The sequence below is a fragment of the Cryptotermes secundus genome, unplaced genomic scaffold (genome assembly GCF_002891405.2).
Source record: "Cryptotermes secundus unplaced genomic scaffold, Csec_1.0 scaffold1968, whole genome shotgun sequence".
Lineage (NCBI taxonomy): Eukaryota > Metazoa > Arthropoda > Insecta > Blattodea > Kalotermitidae > Cryptotermes > Cryptotermes secundus.
This window is the reverse complement of record NW_019739010.1, coordinates 63,404-81,263: the sequence shown is the minus strand read 5'-3', so window position 1 is coordinate 81,263 and position 17,860 is coordinate 63,404. Positions and strand designations below refer to the sequence as shown.

Sequence of the window (17,860 nt, the reverse complement as noted above, 5' to 3'; positions counted from 1 at the left end):
AGAGGGTGTCTGGTTTGAATCTCGGTCAGGACACCAACTGTGCTGACTGTGGATTTTCATGGCATTTGTCAGTCCCTTTAGTCAAATTCAGCGATAATAAATTACACCATCACTTCTTCATTGCACATCATTTCCAATTTATTTATCAGTATCATCCAGTCAATCACCACTGTATAGACTAGGTTACTGAGAGTGCCATTAATTTAACTACAAATAAAACCCCATTAAATTTACTTACCTTCCTTTACAGAAGAACCTTGTGGATGCCAACGTTCTGCTGAACAATTTTTGCATCTTAAGAAAATAATTCTGAATATGACAAAAGTACCCTGGCATCATGAACTGTATCTTGATTTCATACATAAACACTGGCTTTCTTATGTATTAGATATCTGTATGGAGACTGTTTATTCTTTAAAATTCATTCACTTTTAGTATATTCTCAGAAAGTTCAGTGTGCTAAATACAGCAGTAGTTTTCTGAAGTAATTAATATTTAACTTAGGTAAAATTTACATGTTACATATGTAATGTAAATCTTTATACAGCTTTTTTTCTTTTCAGTTCATGTATCACGGCATGTGTTCACGGGAAAGGAATGGAGATTCTTACAATAGAGTTAAACTAGGGATGTTAATGGATTGTGGCATCGTGTTTAGAATGGAAAGGCGTAAGTGTTCCTACTTGACACTCCTGACAGAAAATGACAGTTCCATGATCAGTTAGTCTTCAACCAAATACATATAATGATGTAACTTGACACAAACTTATGGATTCTGCATTCATCAAGGTTTTACCAAAGGAAGTTTTACATAAGTTTTAAGGTTGACATGACAGTAATTGTTTCAGTCATGGTCTTCTGAATTGTAACACGATGTAGTTTTATACTGAATAGGAACATTTTGGAGGAACATGTTGGCTCCATCTTCAGGGTTGAAGTGTCTCTGGTGAGGATGCAGTCACTTCATTTACATAGGTTGTAATAAAGGTGAGTACTGCAACATATGGGAGAGGTGAGAATACAGAACTTGGTCCAGGCTAGTAGGAACTGTGGTTAGGAAGTGTTAGAAAGAGTCCCTTTTGAGGATGTGAATATTAATTGTCACAAAAGGGACATGTGATTAAGAATGGAACATGATTGCTCCAATCCACAAAAATGCTCCTCGTCACAAATAGAAATGAGGTTCACAATGAAATCAGGACAAAATGAAATTCTAGAAATGGTTGTTACTATAACTAATTCTGTGGAGTAGGGACCTTCATGAGAAGCTGATAGTCACTCAGCTGCATAAGAAATATGTTGGCCTTAATGGTACCTGAAAATTCAGTACAGTGTTCACAGCAGATTGCTACTAGTCCCTGTCCTGAGCCAATCAATCTAGTCCACATGCTTTCAGCCTGTTTTTGTAGATCAGTTTTAATATTATCCTCCCACCTGCACTTATGCATTCTAAGTGATGCCTTCATTTCAGGGTTTCTGACCAATACTGCATATGAATTTCTCATCTCATGCATGCTACATGTCCCACCTGTCAGATCATCCTTGATTTGAACTGACAGAGTACTGTCTGTTGGGATGTGAAACTGTGTACCCTAGCAGAAGTTCTGACATTTGTGAGTGTTCACATGAGTGAACTTCTACCAGGCTACATGATGCTATATCTCAGAAGATAGCATTTTTCATAGTCACTGCTGTGGCAACCTCACATCCAACATCCTAATAATATTTGGTGAAATTTACAAAATTACGAAGCTCCTCATTATGCTGTTTTCATGAGTTCACATTTGAGAAAAAACTGAAAACATGCTTAATAATCTGGATGTCATGTTACAGCAACATAACAAAAAATTGAAAAGGAAAAGAAATTTAACATATCAATTTACAGATATCCAACATATATAATATAATTTTTATATATGTGGACTACAGTATGTGTTGTTTGTAGAGACATTCTGTAAAATGAGACTGAAGCGACATCATTAAGAGCTTCTACATCCCAGTTTTTGTAAATTTCAATGATTGATTAGTAGTAGATGTTCTATGGTATAGTTCACATTACCCAAAAAATTTCTTGTTCAATTTTGAATGATATGTGGACAACATAAAATCTGCTTGTGCCTTAGATATAGTACAAGGTTCACAGTTTGCTTTTATTCAAGTAAAGTAGGGAGTATTCTTGTGTATACACTGTTCTCTGCTTTGAACTATCTTGGAAAGCATGATTTATAGCTTTACTGGCTGACCAGGATACCCTTTGACACCAACACCAGTAACTCTAAAAGTGGCACCAGCTCCTGGGTACTTTTGCAGCTGTTCATCACTCCAAGAAATATTTGCAGTAGTGACATACAGTTCATCGAGCTGTGGTCCTCCAAATGCAACGGATGTCACTTGGAGTGCAGGAATTGGGATATGACTTAACAGCTTTCCATTTGTAGGATCCACTCGAATCACCTAAAATACAAATAAATTATTCCAGGATATTTTTACATACAAGGCATTCTCCTACTTGACTGTTCATACATAAAATATCTAGGTAAATAAGGGTTAAATATATTCACCAAAATATTCATTGAAATGTTCACAGTCATCACAACTACAATTAGGCATATGTAAGACTAACCTTTTCATTTCAAGGATCATAAAAAAATGTAGTTGGTATAGTGACTGGTTTACCAGGAAATTGAACTTAAATTTGAGAAAGAAACTAGTGAAATGCTACATTTGGAGCATGGCTTTGTATGGGGCTGAAACTTGGACACTTAGGGCAGTAGATCAGAAACACCTGGAAAGCTTCGAAATGTGGTGTTGGAGAAGGATGGAGAAGATCAGTTTGACTGATTATGTGAGAAATGAAGAAGTGTTATTTAGAGTCAGTGAGCAGAGGAATATCCTACACGAAATAAGAAAACAGAAGGCTAATTGGATTGGTCATATCTTACGCAGTAACTGCCTTCTAAAAGAAGTTATTGAAGGAAAGATAGAGGGGCAGATAGAAGTGACCAGAAGACGAGGAAGAAGACATAAGAAGATGCCAGATGGCCTTGGGGACAGAAGAGGATATTTTCATCTGAAGGAGAAAGCTCTGGATCGCATCAAGTGGAGGAACTGTTTTGGAAGAGACTTTGGACCTGTCGTCTTGACAGATTACAGATGAATGAATGAATAGTGACTGGCCATGGGCTAGATGACCGAGGGAAGGAGTTCAAGTCCTGGTAGGGTCAAGAATTTTCACTTCTCCTATTGTCAAGACCAGCTCTGGGGTCCACCCAACCTCCTATACAGTGCATACTGGGAGCTGTTTCCCAGGAGTAAAGCGGCTGGGTCGTGAAGCTGACCACTCACCTGCAACAACTAGTGCCACAGTCAAGAAAAATGTGGATCTATACATCCACTCCCCCATACATCTTCTTGGCATAGTGCTTAATTAGTTAAGCACAAGGACAACTATACTTTTACCTTACCCCTATAACAGGCCATGGAGGCCCATAGGGTGGTGAGATGTTGAGGCTCCCAAATTTTTCTAGACAACCAGCTTATGCCTAAAATTTTCTCTACCACAAAAATGTTCACTGTAATCGCAATATGTAACACTAGCCGAGGAGAATATTTGGATCGAAGAGAAATGAAGTGACAGGAGTTTTGAGAAAACTGCATAATGAGGAGCTTCAAGTTTCTACTCTTCTCCAAGTATAATTAGAATGATTAAGTCAAGGTGAATGATGTGGGCAGGGCATGTAGCACGAACGGGGGAGGAGAGGAATGTGTATAGGATATTTGTGGGAAAGCCAGAAGGAAAGAGACAACCTGGAAGACCAAGGCATAGGTTCATGACAGCAGAACACAAACATTCAATACCACTGATATGCCCTTCATTGGATATGATCTGGAGACAGTTCTGTCCATTAAATCATGAAGTTTCCGGTTATAATATCCTAAGTTATACACTTCACCTTTCTTCCGTCCAAGTATTTTCATAAGCACTTTGTTTTTAAACAGTTGTTTTGTATGTCTTGACCTCCAGCATTTCTTAAAGTACATGAGATGATAACAGTTTTTTAACTGAATAATAATGAGGATTTCCACAATTTATCGCCTTCTTAAGTTCATCATTAACCTGAGTTCTGTTTATCAGTATTGTTCCCATAGCATCGTCATGAAAATCATATATAATTATACCATCACTTTGTTGTTGATTTATGGTTGTAGCATCATCACGCCTTTAGTTTTATTTATATATTAATGAGTATTTTATACCAATTTCTTTGCCCACTTGTGAGGAAATTTCAGTATTTTCCTTCACAACATTTATGTTCCCCCCCCCAAACACATAAAAACATTAGCAGAAACGAGGCCATTTAATCCTGGCAAGTTCCTGATTCTTTTGAATTAGCCTAATGGCATGTTTTAGACCGAATTAAAAAGCAGTTGGGTTAAAGCATCCCCCTGTTCTTTCCCACAATGAAGTGTAAAGTATGAGATAAATATTTACTTATACAAATCTGCTAGACATTTTGTGCATACAAATTGTAATTAGCTAACAAGTTTTCTGGGTAATATACAGTGAATTTGGGGGTCAAAAATTTTCCAGATGTGAATTATTTGTTAGTATATTTTGTCTTTGTGTTCATGGTGGTAGTGCAGTCTCTACTGAAATTAGCATAATTACTGTGAATGTATAAATTGCGTGTATAGCGTTTAATTTACCTTACTCCCTCCAAAACAGGCAACCCACAGTTTTCCTTCAGTATCAATAGCCATACCATCAGGAATTCCTTCAAGACCATTTAGCTCAAAATCAAAAGCTGTACGTCTGTTGGCTGAAATGAAAATGATGAGTTTATTAATACAGTGGCTGGTTCTATTTATGACTCTTTATCATAAACACAAGTTCAGTCTACTAGATATTTAGGAAACACTACTTGAGTGTATGTTGGAGCTGTTAACCATTAAAACAGAATTGTTAATATGTGCATCACCTGATTTGTTATTTAAAAACACCGCATTTTACCCACAGTGCATTTATGTGTTTTGTATGATTCCCAGAATAAAACAGTGACATTTCCCAAATATATTTAGTTTATTGGTCTTGTTAATGAAGATGGAGTGTTTTGTATGAGATATGAACTGTATCCCACTTTTGCATTGACCTTCATAAAATTAAGTTTGTTGGTAAAAGAGCTCCATATATTCTTAACAGTGACAGTAGAGGGAGAGGGCATACTCGTTCTAGACATGGAGCTAAAATATATATTTTCATACAAAGTATTAAAGCATGTGTACTCACAGATTTTGGAATTTTCGGCATCGAAGTCAAAAGCATCAACCTTTTTCGTCACAGAATCGATATAATACATCGTTGTCAAATCTTCACTCCAAGCCAGGCCATTGGAAACTGTAATCTTGGATAGGTGTTTTGTTGGTTTCCAGTCCTTGGAGAAACTGTAAAATGATCCTACCTCTGGGGCAAAGAAACCTGTAGATTTGTGATATGGGCCCATTGTTCCTGTGAACAAACAGAATGATTATATACGTAGGTTTCGAGTGTTTTATGGCAATACTTGTTCTCACTTTGGTGGTGTGGGTTGTGAACTATGTAGTCTAGTAGGTAAGTACTGTCTTCTTCTCCAGGGTCAAAGAGTGCAGGATGAAGAATCAGGAATTACAGGCAGCTTGCCTGGCCTAGGTCAGTAGGAACAATGAGCGGGAAAAATGCCTGTTTCAGAAAGTTTCCCCCAAAACATTTGCAACTACATGACGGGACTACTTTCAGGACATTATCACCTAAAGGGACATCTTTTTAAATGGGATTAATTTGTCAAAGGTTGTAAACGTTGAAATATACAACGATTTTTAGTTATTCACATGTTCTATTTCATTTACATTTTGAATGTGGTAAGTTAAAAATAGTTTTTAATAGAAAAATAGCCAGCCCATCAGGTCAAATCCAAGAAAGGACATAATAGTGAAGGTGCTGACAGTAATAGAAGACAATTTGAAGATTTCTTTTGTATCATTAATTCTATTAGTGAAGACACATAATTGCTTGCTTCTATAAAATTTCTTGAAACCAAATGTTTGTACTAAGTGAGATGAATCCATTTTCATTCTTCCATCTGTATTGTGATCTTCTAAATATGCTTCCCTTGCAATGTTTTCCTTTCAAAATTGTATTTAAATTTTCTTCATGTCAGCCCATTATAGTCATCAATGGAACAGGTGTGATCTCAAAGACACACTCCTAAAATCAGTTTCTACAGTACAAATAAATGTATGATATGGATTTTTCAATAATTCCTGTATTCTTCCACATGTTCTTTTTTTCCTGTTCCATGACCCTTCTGACTGCAGCACAGAGTGAAAAAAACTTTGCAGTAGTTTTTGTGGTTTGTTAAATCATTATAAAATTAGAGTCTTCATCTTGTACCAAGCATTTAATTTAGTTTCAAATGCTAGTGTTTGGGAATATCTGCCATACTTGCCTCAGTGGCCACCAAATTCACTTTTGCATGTTCCCACTGTTAAAACGTCTTGCATTCTGATTTTCAGTCAGTTGAATACATTCAGTAAAATGTGATTATTGTTTTAAACTAATCTTGTTTGGCAGCACCATAGCTCATGTGGTTAGTCGCTGGCTTCCCACCGCGGCGACCCAGGTTCGATCCCGGGTCTGGTAAAGTGGGATTTGTGGTAGACAAAGTGGCACTGGGGTGGGTTTTCTCCGAGTACTTCGGTTTCCCCTGCCAATCTTCATTCCACTAAATTCTCCATCCTCATAATTACCCGGGGCAGGCTACAATAGGCCAATAAGTGGCCGCCATGCCGAGTGGGCCCAGTTGGACCACTAAGCGAAACTAATGTTATTTACTTCTTATGCAAATAGTTATACAAAGAAATAGGTTAAGATGGAATTGAATTGATTCATCCTACTTACAGGGGTCCAGTGTGAGCTTATCTTCTTGCGTTCATGAACTTTAGACTTTCTAATACCAGCAAATTACTTGCAGATACAGTGAAACCCTTGTCTAAGGTTTCTCTGGGGTGCAGTGGATATGAACACTTAAGCAGAGGAAAATCTTAAATGGAAGAAATTTAAGGCTGAGTTTATTGACTTGTAATCATTTAAATTGAATGTTAAATGAGGAAAAACCTTAAATCTAAGGAATTAAATGAGGATTCCACTGTACTTTGAGAGTTACATTCAACAAAATAAATGTTCATGATTCTGAAATTGTAAAAGATTCTCCATTGTGGTAATTCATTTGTCTGCTAATGTAATGATCTCGCTTATGTATTCCTCCTCGAAAGGTTTCACATATTATGTTAGCCACTTAAACAATTAAAATGTCTTCGTCTGGATAACGTACTACTTGTGAGTAAATACATTACCTGACCAGAGTCGACCAGTAGGATCTGCTTTTCCATCATTTAGCCTGTTATTCTGAAGTTCTTTCTCATTGTCAACAGCACAAACATATTTCAATTCAGTAGGAGTGCTACTTTCACCATCCCATGTTAGGATTGCAACATTCTTCCCCACAGAAATTACAAATTTGTCTTTTGTACCTTCAAGTGGAATAATAAATGAGACTTGGGTGCCATCTGTAAGTTCGGTAAAATACATACATTCATATGCATACATATGCATACATTCATAACAGGAATTTAATTACAAAATTGGAAACAAAAATGCATATAAGATAGTCGCGGGTTCAAGTCCCAATGAGGTCATTGGATTTTTTTCAGTTGACCTAATCCTTCCAGCTGCACTAGGCCCTGGAGTTTACTCAGCCTCTAACAGAAATGAGTACCAGGAATTAATTAAATAATTTTCCTGGGGAGTAAAGCATGGCCAGTGCATAAGGCTGACAACCTTCCCGCTATCTTTGAGCTGATTGTCTAGATAGTGTGGGACCCTCAATGTCCCACAACCCTATGGCCCTTAACGGCCTGGTACAGGGATAGCTTTACTTTTTTTTTTATTGACTATATTTTCCCATTAGGGAACTAAGTACATTAATCAACAAGGTTTTGGTAACATAAAACTAGCTTGCTTGGATTTTGATGAAACTTCTAATCCCAGTGGAGTTTATACTTTATACCATAAGTATTGCAAACGTGATGGGTGTATGAACTTGTAAGGTCAGTACAATTGCACTATTACATACTTAACATAGGGCTAAATAATTGTGTATGGTAAAAATGTGCAACCTCTATTACAAGAGTAATCTCCTTTTTTCAGAAAATGGCAGCCATACGAAATCTATTTGGATTTTGGTTTAATGGCAAGTACCTAGTAGCAATATTATTTGTGAATGAAAGTTTGTGTACTTCAGGATTTTGTGTGAAACTTGTATTGTATGTTAAAAGTTACAGATATGGTTGTGGAACAAATATTGTAAGTTATATCTGCCAAGTTCATGTAGACAAAATATTTTCTGCTAGAATTATACATATAAGTTGCATGAGTATTTGGTTATAATGCCTTCTACCTCCTGTATATAAATACAAGCATTTACAGGATTGTAGGTATAAAAATTCCAGAAGATCTGTTTAATTATGTCTTTGTCTTGGACAACTGAATAGTTGATCATTTGTGTTTGTTCACTAATACTTCTTTATTCTGAAATTGTTAGTACATACCAATTTTTAGTGTTGTGTGTTTATTTGTGGCAGGAACATACTTATGGATGTTAGCATCTTCAATATTAACATAATATAGTGCTTGAGCATTTTGGTCCCAGTGAGGTCCTTCACCAAGCGTCACAGATGCAGAAATTTGTTCCACTTTAGGTGCAGACATCTTTCTGGGTGGTAAAAAGAATGCATAAATAATTTTCTTTTTACAATTTAAGTGCTAATGGACACTGTTTACCTGGGCTTATCTGTCATCCTAGCTTGTAATACAAAAACCACAAAGTTATGGAAATGAGTTCTTTTTCTGTCTTCAGATTGAGAAGATACGAAAATATTCCTACTCCTGGGCCTCTAGGTAGAGATGCAAGTCTCCACTTGAGTCACCCCATAGTGACTGTATTAAAATAAAGATGAAGATAGGTAGTGCAGTAAACTCTTTAATTATCTGTGGTAATGAAGGGGAGAAGTAGTGCTGCTAATTAGCAGCTTTAAAGAGATATCTTTTGGAGAAATCCTATTACTCACTACGGGAGTTATTTGATGGGTGAATGGGGTGATTTTCACCCCTTTGCATATTGAAGTCCTGTATAGAAGGCATACTAGGAAGTGGGATGTCTTATTACATTTTGTTGTATGCATTGTGGGCTGATTGGTGGGGCTGGTACATGTAGGACGGTTTACAGTACTATTGTTATGCATCATGATTCTGGGAATGTATTGTATAGACCAGTGGTTGGTATAACCAATTTGTTGGATGTGAAGTGTGGTCATAGGTTGTTTCTTTGGTATACTGTAGCTTTTAAGTGATGGTTGTGACACTTTCCTCAGGGTAATTAGTTTTTTGTTTTTTTTTTATACTTCATGTTAAAGTCATTGTTGAATACATATGTTACTGGTACTTTTAATTTATGGTTTTATCTTATTGTATTTAAATGAAATTTTAATAATGTGTGTACTGTATCATATATCGTTCTTATCGGGTATTTTGACTCTGTTCCAATGATTGGGAACTTAGACTAGTATTTACTTTGTGACACGTTCTATATCCAACAGTTTGTACTTTCAACTCATGTATGGATCAACTGAACTTGAAATAAATATGAATATGAATATGAATTAAAAACACTTTATAATACAAAGTGTTACCCACTATTCACACTGCATCCAACCCTGTAAATTACTTAATCATCCACATACATCAGTAAACAGTGAGATACACATCTTTCCAATAGAAAAAAAGCAACCATTGTTCAGTGGTAGTAGACTAGCCAGAGAAGCAATAAACTAATGGAATAGAAAGTTATGACAGGATGAGAAGATGTGCAGTCTACTGCATAAACAATCACTGATACAAATTACTGAAACAGGCGTAATTGGCAACATTTATGTCATTATGGGAAGCTATTAATAGATAACTGAGGGGTTCTAAAATTCCCCACTGTTTATCCACATGCAGAAAATAAAGATTCAACTGTATTTTAATTACCAATGTTCCACTGTAATGAAATGTCTAGATTTCCCAGTATATTCTGCATTACCATTGCTAGATAAAACCAGTAGAGTCTAAAATGCTGAAAAGATTATCTTTACAGCACCATTGAACAAGAGAGTTAGAATTCTTTTTCCTGTGAGTATGGCCATTCTTGCCACATACACACTGAATCATTACAAATATTTTTCTTAACAAATGGAAAAGTAAAAGTAATTTTGTTTTATTGAATGAGTTAGACATAGTAAGCACAAAATATGTCTCTGCTGAAAGAGTACCTTTTGCCTCATAGTTGTTTAATTGTGTACTATTTAAAATTATGCTGTTGAATTTTGTATTTGTTTTGAATGACAACACAGGACTAACATTTAAAATAATGAGGTTCAATTTTTATACTCATTTTACTAATTTTAGACCAAATGTCGTTTATTCCTTTACCAGGCATGCATAAATATAAAGCCTATATACAGTACTGTACTGAAACCGTTACATATTATTCATAATGTTTGTTTAATTACCCTTAATTTTCTGTGCACTTGATGACTTGCACAATATATAGACTTTAAGTTTTGTGATTATGTAAGACCTTTAAATTGTTGTCTCTAGCGATATCTGATCTTATCAGTCAATTCATAATCCTATTACTTCATATATGATATATGTGTTGATTGACTTTATTTTTTGTGACAGTGAGTTAAAATAGACTAGTTCTTATCACTGCCAGTCACGGTAGCCGAGCAGTCTAAGGCATGGACTGTCTTCGCTCGCTCGGAAACCGAGATCGTGGGTTCGAATCCCACTCGGCATGGATGTTTGTGTGCGTTTTTCTGTGTTTGTCTACAGGTAGAGGCCTTGTGACGAGCTGATCACTCGCCCAAGGAGTCCTACGGTATGTGTAAGATCTAGTAAACCAAAGTGAAACGGAGAGTTTCATGGAGGTAGGCCTAGGCCCAAATTGGGGCTGTAGCGCCACAGGAAAAAAAAAGTTCTTATCACTACTGGAAGAAACACATAGTATTTTATCACCATCAGAGTAAAGATCACGGAGGTACTGCAGGATATCAGATCATGTGTCCTCGTGTGTGATTACACTTCTTCAGCTCTCCAGTACTTGGATGAACACAGAGTGAGGTTATCCTGGTTTAGTTTGTTGTTATAAATGAATTTTGTATAGGATAGTTCCATTCAGCACTCTTCTCTAAAAACAAGTTTGCAGGTACTTGTACGCTTGATTTAAAGCTCAAGGTCTGGGCTTATTCCCCCCCCCCCAAAAAAAAACACTGTTCTGCTGAATTGAAACTTAGCACAATAGTTGACAGCTTTTGAACAACCAAGATTTATCGTATTTTTGTCAAATAACGAATGACTGGAATTTTATAACATCCCTACTATCAGTATTGACATTTATAAAAAGTTTCTTAATAAAATATGAATACTGTCTTCTAGAATGTGACATCATATAGTCTGGTAGGGCACTGACGTTTCAAATGAATTTACTGCTTCAATCTTCAGGATCAAAGAGTAAAGCAAGTAAGTAACCAGCAAGAAACGGTTATCATACAAAGGAGCTCTGCCTGCTCCTTTCTTCATATTGGTTACTTGCTTGGCTTATTCTTTGATCCTGAAGATGGAGGCAGTACATTCATTTGAAATGTTCATGAACTTCTACTGAAATACATGGCTTCACATCCCAGAAGATGGTACTCTTCATAGTCATATCTGTGAGAACCCTCAAGTCTAAAGTAAGACATATGAGTTGTTACACGATTTCTGACTTATGTCAACCAAATTGCCACGAACATGTAAAGTTTTGATCTCTATAGCATTCACCAACCTGTTTTCAAGAACCCCCCCCAAAAAAAGTACACAATTTTACTCAGTTTATACATATCTGACAAATCTTTATCAAGGTTCATTCAACATACTGCTGTTCATCATTCTCTGATATCATGAACGTTCAAAATACACATTTCAGTTTGTTTCTACAGGCTTCATGTAACACTTCGGTTCCTCAAGAATAAATATGCATTTTAAAACAAAAATTCTACAGATCTTTCTGAGCATAATAGTAGTGTAGCAATATTGCTGTCTAATCCCATTCTGATTCTGCCCAGACTGAGAATTTTCATAATTTATTTATTTTATTATCATTCATCAATCCATTCAGGTACATAACCATTAAATATAGAAATTATCAGTAGATTACATAAGATAAATAACAATTAAAATATATATAAGAAACTAGTGAATGCAAACTAAAAGACAAAGCTATAATTACTGGGATATCCCAAGATCAAGTTTATTATTCCTATCAAGATACTATTCAACAAAATAAGAAGATTTTTACTTTCTCAATTTATGTATAAATTTGTTAATGTGATGTGCAACTTGTTCTTTAACTTCTCCAATCAAATTCTAGGATAATTCCATGCAGTAGCCATAAACATCTTAACATTAGCAATTGAAACAAGATGATTATATGCGGCAAGAATCACTCATAATGTAACTTGAATTAAAGGATTAGTACACTATCTTTATGTATATCGTACATATCTCCAAAATAGCAATTTGTTCATTATCAAGCAAACCATAAGTCTGGGCAAATCTTGTTTCATAAGAGGAGGATATGCTTATACCTACTCTCCAGACATCATAGCTTGTATGGTGAGGCATAACCTCCTATAAAGATGAACTGTTTTTATATATTTCATGTTTAGTAGGATATGTAATGGTAACCAAATGTAATGTTATATTTTGGCGTGCTTAGTGAAAATAACTGTTACTCATCACTTACCAGAAGCAGTAAAGTGAATGTACTCAGCTGTAGAGTTGGCAGGCTAGTGCTATGGCAGTTGGAGTTGATTTTTACATATAGTATATATATTCGTTGTGTAACTTTCTCCTTTCTCTTCTCATCAGCTTAACAGCTGTCAAGGTCACTATACCAGTTCAGCACATGTGACTAATGGTTATGACAGGGGTGACCAAATTACACGTAGAATATCAACTGCATGTTACAGTTGGTGCAGTTTTGTCTGATAATTGGGAATTGTCTTTACTCCGAAGACTGTCATAGAAAATACCATATATAACATGTGATGTGGATGTTGCTTGACATTACAGGAAAAGAGAAAACCTATTTGTTTGCCAAGACTAAATAACACAGCATGTGTTCAAAAATTGTAGAGTTAAATGAAGGATACTGCACAAGAGCCTACATATGCAGTATCAGAAGAATAAATGTGGATAGAAAGTGCTGAAGAGTTCCATTGATGTGCCAGTGGTGAGAAGAATTCTATTCTTTCTCAGTTATCCAAATTTCCTTTTAACAATATTTTTTGGTGGGGTGGGGAAAGTTAAGAGCAATGTAATATATGCATTTGCCTGGAGGGACAGAGGAAAACCATGAAAACCCTCAGGATTATCCATGTTTTGGCTGAGATTTAAACCAGGAGTCCTAATCCCAATAGAGATTACACTTTCATGACCAGCAAATTATCCAAGACTGCATTTGAAAAAAAATGTAAAACTCTCTATACCTTCCAAATTAGAGTACACATTTTCACTTTTTTTTTTTTTTTTCCACATAATGATAGCTAGTAATTCAGTAGTTCACTAAAATACTCACATTCTGTGTAAGATTAATTTCAAGTTTGTCCCATTAAATCTTCAGCAGTTTCCATTTACCATTTGTTATTACTACTTCTGCATATGCAGCTGTCAGTGGTGATATGAGCAATATAATTTCAGGTATTTGTATTGTGCAGCCCTGGGAAGATTACATTTTGTTGTGATGAGAAGAAACTTATCATGTTACACTATCATATTGCTCATTTGCAGACTGTGCTGTATATATCTGATTAGAATGCTAATATTAATACTGTATTATAATCTTATTAATTTTGCCAGCAAATCTCTTATTGTACAGATATTATGTACGTAGGTAAGTCAATAAGTAAGTTACAAATGGATATAGAACTTAAAGAAATAAGAGTACTGATTTGAAAAATGGTTTATTTCTCAACATAATCTCTCTTTACATTGAGGCACTTGTCCCATCATTTCACAAGCCCCTGAAAACCAGTAGCATAAAATTCTTTGGGCTGCTGTCGGAACCAGTCGGTGACTTCCCTTTACAGGGAACATTTACATATTGAGGATGTTATAGTAGGAGTCAGCATTTACATAAATGCTGACTCCTACTTTAACATCCTCAGGAAACTTTGTAAGGCCATTCAACAGAAGTGACCAGGACTCCTCACCAAAGGCGTGTTCCTCTTGCCTGACAACATGCGTTCCCATACTGCCAACAAGACAAATGAGACGCTGTGAAATTTCAAGTGGGAAGTCCTCAAGCATCCTCTGCATAGCCCCGACCTTGCTCCAAGTGACTTCCATTTGTTTACCCCTCTTAAACATCATGTTTCGGCTGAACATTTTCCTGGCGATGAAGCTGTAGAAAGGGAAGTCACCGCCTGGTTCCGACAGCAGCCCAAAGAATTTTATGTTGCTGGTTTTCAGGTGCTTGTGAAACGATGGGGCAAGTGCCTCAATGTACAGGGAGATTATGTTGAGAAATAAAAGCATTTTTCATATCAGTACTCTTATTTGTTTAAGTTCTATATTCATTTGTAACTTATTTATTGACTTATCCTTGTATTTGTACTTGACTTGTTCCACATACTGTGGTGTCAACCTGTACTTGGATTTACAGCATTAATTAAATTCAAATTCCTCAGCTTGAGTATGTTAATGGTCCAGTCATCTGCTAATGAAGATAATGCATTTTTATTAAGTATTATTTTTATATAACACATGTGCTGATTGCAATGAGTTATCTCTCTGAATTAAATTATGTAATTCTACAATACCAAGAACTGAGTAGATCGTTTCAGAGGAAGGCTGTCTGACGTGTCTGTTTACTAGTGTGAAGATTATATTGCTTTTATAGATTATGTGTACTTATACATAGCATCTGTGAATGCAGTTCTCCTCAGTTGTTATTTATGTTAGAGACATGATTACTGCTTGTCGTGGTCCTAAACCTTAGCAAAGCCATTACTTGACTGATTGAATGTTAAGAAGCAGTGCTCTGGCAGCAAAATGTGATGGTTGAAATTCACAGTCATGGAGATGTTGGTTGGACATGATGTGTAGCCAGTGGAATCCACCTGTGATCGAAATATGCACTTATTGATACTTCCTGTTTTGATGTTATTCTGCCATGAGGTGTTTCATCTTGCAAGGATCCACTTTCCAGGAGGATTCCCCACAGAAAATTTGGTATGAATGTCCTGTGCCCTGTAAAGCTTCCTGCATGTGAGGCTACTGACGTGGCAGAAATTCTGGGTGATATATTTATAGTTAGGTCAGTGTCCTGAATTGCTGAGATGTGATCCTTCTTAGGTTTAAATATCTTCCTGATAATTTTGTTTGACTTGTGATGCGTATTTTTTTATTTCAAGTGGGAAGGATGAGGTGGGCAGGTCATGTAGCACGAATGGGAGAGACAAGGAATGCATATAGGATATTGGTGGGAAATCCAGAAGGAAAGAGACTACAGGGAAGACCAAGGCGTAGGTGGATGGACAATATTAGAATGGATCTTAGAGAGATAGGATGGGATGGTATGGATTGGATAGATCTGGCTCAGGATAGGGACCAGTGGGGGGCTCTTGTGAACATGGTAATGAACCTTCAGGTTCCATAAAATGATGGGAAATTCTTGAGTATCTGCAGAATTGGTGGCTCCTCCAGAAGGGCTCAGCTCCATGAGTAAGTAAGTAAGTGGGGTGGGACTAAGTCCCTTGTACTGCGGCCACTTCTGGCCTATTCTACCAGCCCAAGCTGATAGGTGAGTGTGATTGTGAAGCAGTTGGTGGAACGAAGATTGGCAGGGGAAACCAAAGTACTCGGAGAAAACCTGCCCCAGCTCCACTTTGTCCACCACAAATCTCACTTGACCAGACCTGGGATCCAACCCAGGAAGCCAGCGACTAACTGCTTGAGCTATGGCGTGGCCCTTGTGATGAGTAGGTAATAAATATGTGACACCAAGGAGATTGATGTATTGATGAATGAGAAATATTAATATCTGTCAACCAAGTGAGAATGGTTTCTGTTATAGAGAATGGTGGTTTCATACTGTTAGCTTTGGGTCTTTGAGTTGCATTGCACATAATTCTTTTAATTGTAATGGCTCTAAGGACCCTATTAGAGAAGTTGAAGTAGTAGGTGCCTAGTATCCAGCACTGTGATGCTTGAATCACAGCATTCCATGTAACATTAAGGTTGTGGCCTCACATACATTCTTGCCCAAATATCATGACATTTTCTAGTATAAATCAGGCACATCTTCTAACACTTCTTTAAATAAAATGGTACTAAAGTAATAATATTACAAAGGTTTTTATGTGTCCCACATATTACAGATTTTCATTACCAATTTAAATGATTCTTTGTCTTCTCATCTGTTTTCTAGAAACCTAAAAATTTGAGAATGGCATGTAGCACGAATGGGAGAGAAGAGGAATGCATATAGGATATTGATGGGAAAGCCAGAAGGAAAGAGACCACTGGGAAGACCAAGACATAGGTGGGTGGACAATGTTAAAACGGTTTTTAGAGAGATAGGATGGGATGGTATGGACTGAATCAATCTGGCTCAGGATAGGGACCAGTAGAGGGCTCTTGTGAACACAGTTATGAACCTTCAGGTTCCGTAAAATGCTGAGAAGTTCTTGAGTAGCTGCACAATTGGCACCTTCTGAAGAATGGCTCAGCTCCATGAGTGAGTGAGTGATTTAACTACATATTTTATATATCCATATAACTTTATTCTCAGAAATTCTCATTTGATTTGTCATTTATAAATCACGCAGTGAACATATAAGAATTACCTCCATGTAAAAGTGGTGATTGTTCCAATACACTATAAGGTCACTGATATTAGGAAGACACTCTTTGCCGTTTAATAATAGCCATAATTTCCTGTTTGCAATCAGCTATATACATTGTGTGGTCTATGTGCCACAGTAATTGATAGTGTTAGAAGTCCTAGACCAGTAAAAGTAAAGCTATCCCTGTAACAGGCCATGAAGGCTCATAGGGTTGTGAGACGTTGAGAGTCCCACATTATCTAGACAATCGGCTCAAAGATGGCTGTGGTTGTCAGCCTTATGCACTGGCCGTGCTTTACTCCCCAGGAAAATTATTTATTTAATTCCTGGTACTCATTTCTGTTAGAGGCTGAGTGAACCCCAGGGCCTAGTGCGGCCAGAAGGATTAGGTCAATTGAAAAAAATCCAATGACCTCATCAACCTTCTGACTTTAGCATAGTGCCTTAACCACTACACTACCGAGTGCCCCCCAGACCAGAGGAGTGGGTTCAATAAATGTTAAAAACAGCCCTTTTACACGTGTTCCTGTGAATAGAGAGAAGGAGTTTGGTTTCTGCTTGTATCACCAGTGTTCCGATTGCATTTCCACAAAACCCAAATTCTAGACTAACATTTGCCACTGCTAAGTAATTGGTCACAGAGTAGCTCACAGTTTGTCAGTCAAGCTCTGTAATAAAATGTTAATGAATATTATGAATGTTATATTTTAGCGTCCTGTTGCACTGATTTATGTCCATGATTTATTCTGACCATCTTTCAGTGCATACATTTATTCACCTTACTCTTCTCTCTTGCACCACATGTTTCGGCACTTTAGTGCCGAAACATGTGGTG

General features: G+C 36.7%; 1 protein-coding gene across 2 annotated transcripts; it reads right to left on the bottom strand.

Moving 5' to 3' along the window:
* Positions 1 to 2,055: 2,055 nt before the first annotated feature.
* Positions 2,056 to 13,018, bottom strand: LOC111871614 (regucalcin). 2 transcript variants are annotated; one of them, XM_023864835.2, is made up of 6 exons: positions 12,921 to 13,018; positions 8,644 to 8,807; positions 7,390 to 7,602; positions 5,288 to 5,506; positions 4,708 to 4,820; positions 2,056 to 2,454 (listed from the first exon to the last, which is right to left on the bottom strand). In XM_023864835.2, exons 2-6 carry the CDS (start codon positions 8,801 to 8,803, stop codon positions 2,224 to 2,226), a joined length of 936 nt encoding a protein of 311 aa, XP_023720603.1. In that variant the 5' UTR covers positions 8,804 to 8,807; positions 12,921 to 13,018; the 3' UTR covers positions 2,056 to 2,223. The 2 variants fall into 2 exon arrangements, with proteins under 2 accessions (XP_023720603.1, XP_023720604.1); XM_023864836.2 differs by having other exon boundaries at positions 8,644 to 8,803; positions 12,921 to 13,011.
* Between the last annotated feature and the right edge of the window lie 4,842 nt (positions 13,019 to 17,860).

Excerpts from the sequence above, each read along its gene's own strand:
- LOC111871614 (XM_023864835.2), bottom strand. The coding sequence starts at position 8,803 with ATGTCTGCACCTAAAGTGGAACAAATTTCTGCATCTGTGACGCTTGGT. Across the intron at positions 5,507-7,389 it reads TACTGGTCGACTCTGGTCAG|GAACAATGGGCCCATATCAC; the intron begins GTAATGTATTTA and ends GTTTGTTCACAG. Across the intron at positions 2,455-4,707 it reads CCTGTTTTGGAGGGAGTAAG|GTGATTCGAGTGGATCCTAC; the intron begins GTAAATTAAACG and ends TTTGTATTTTAG.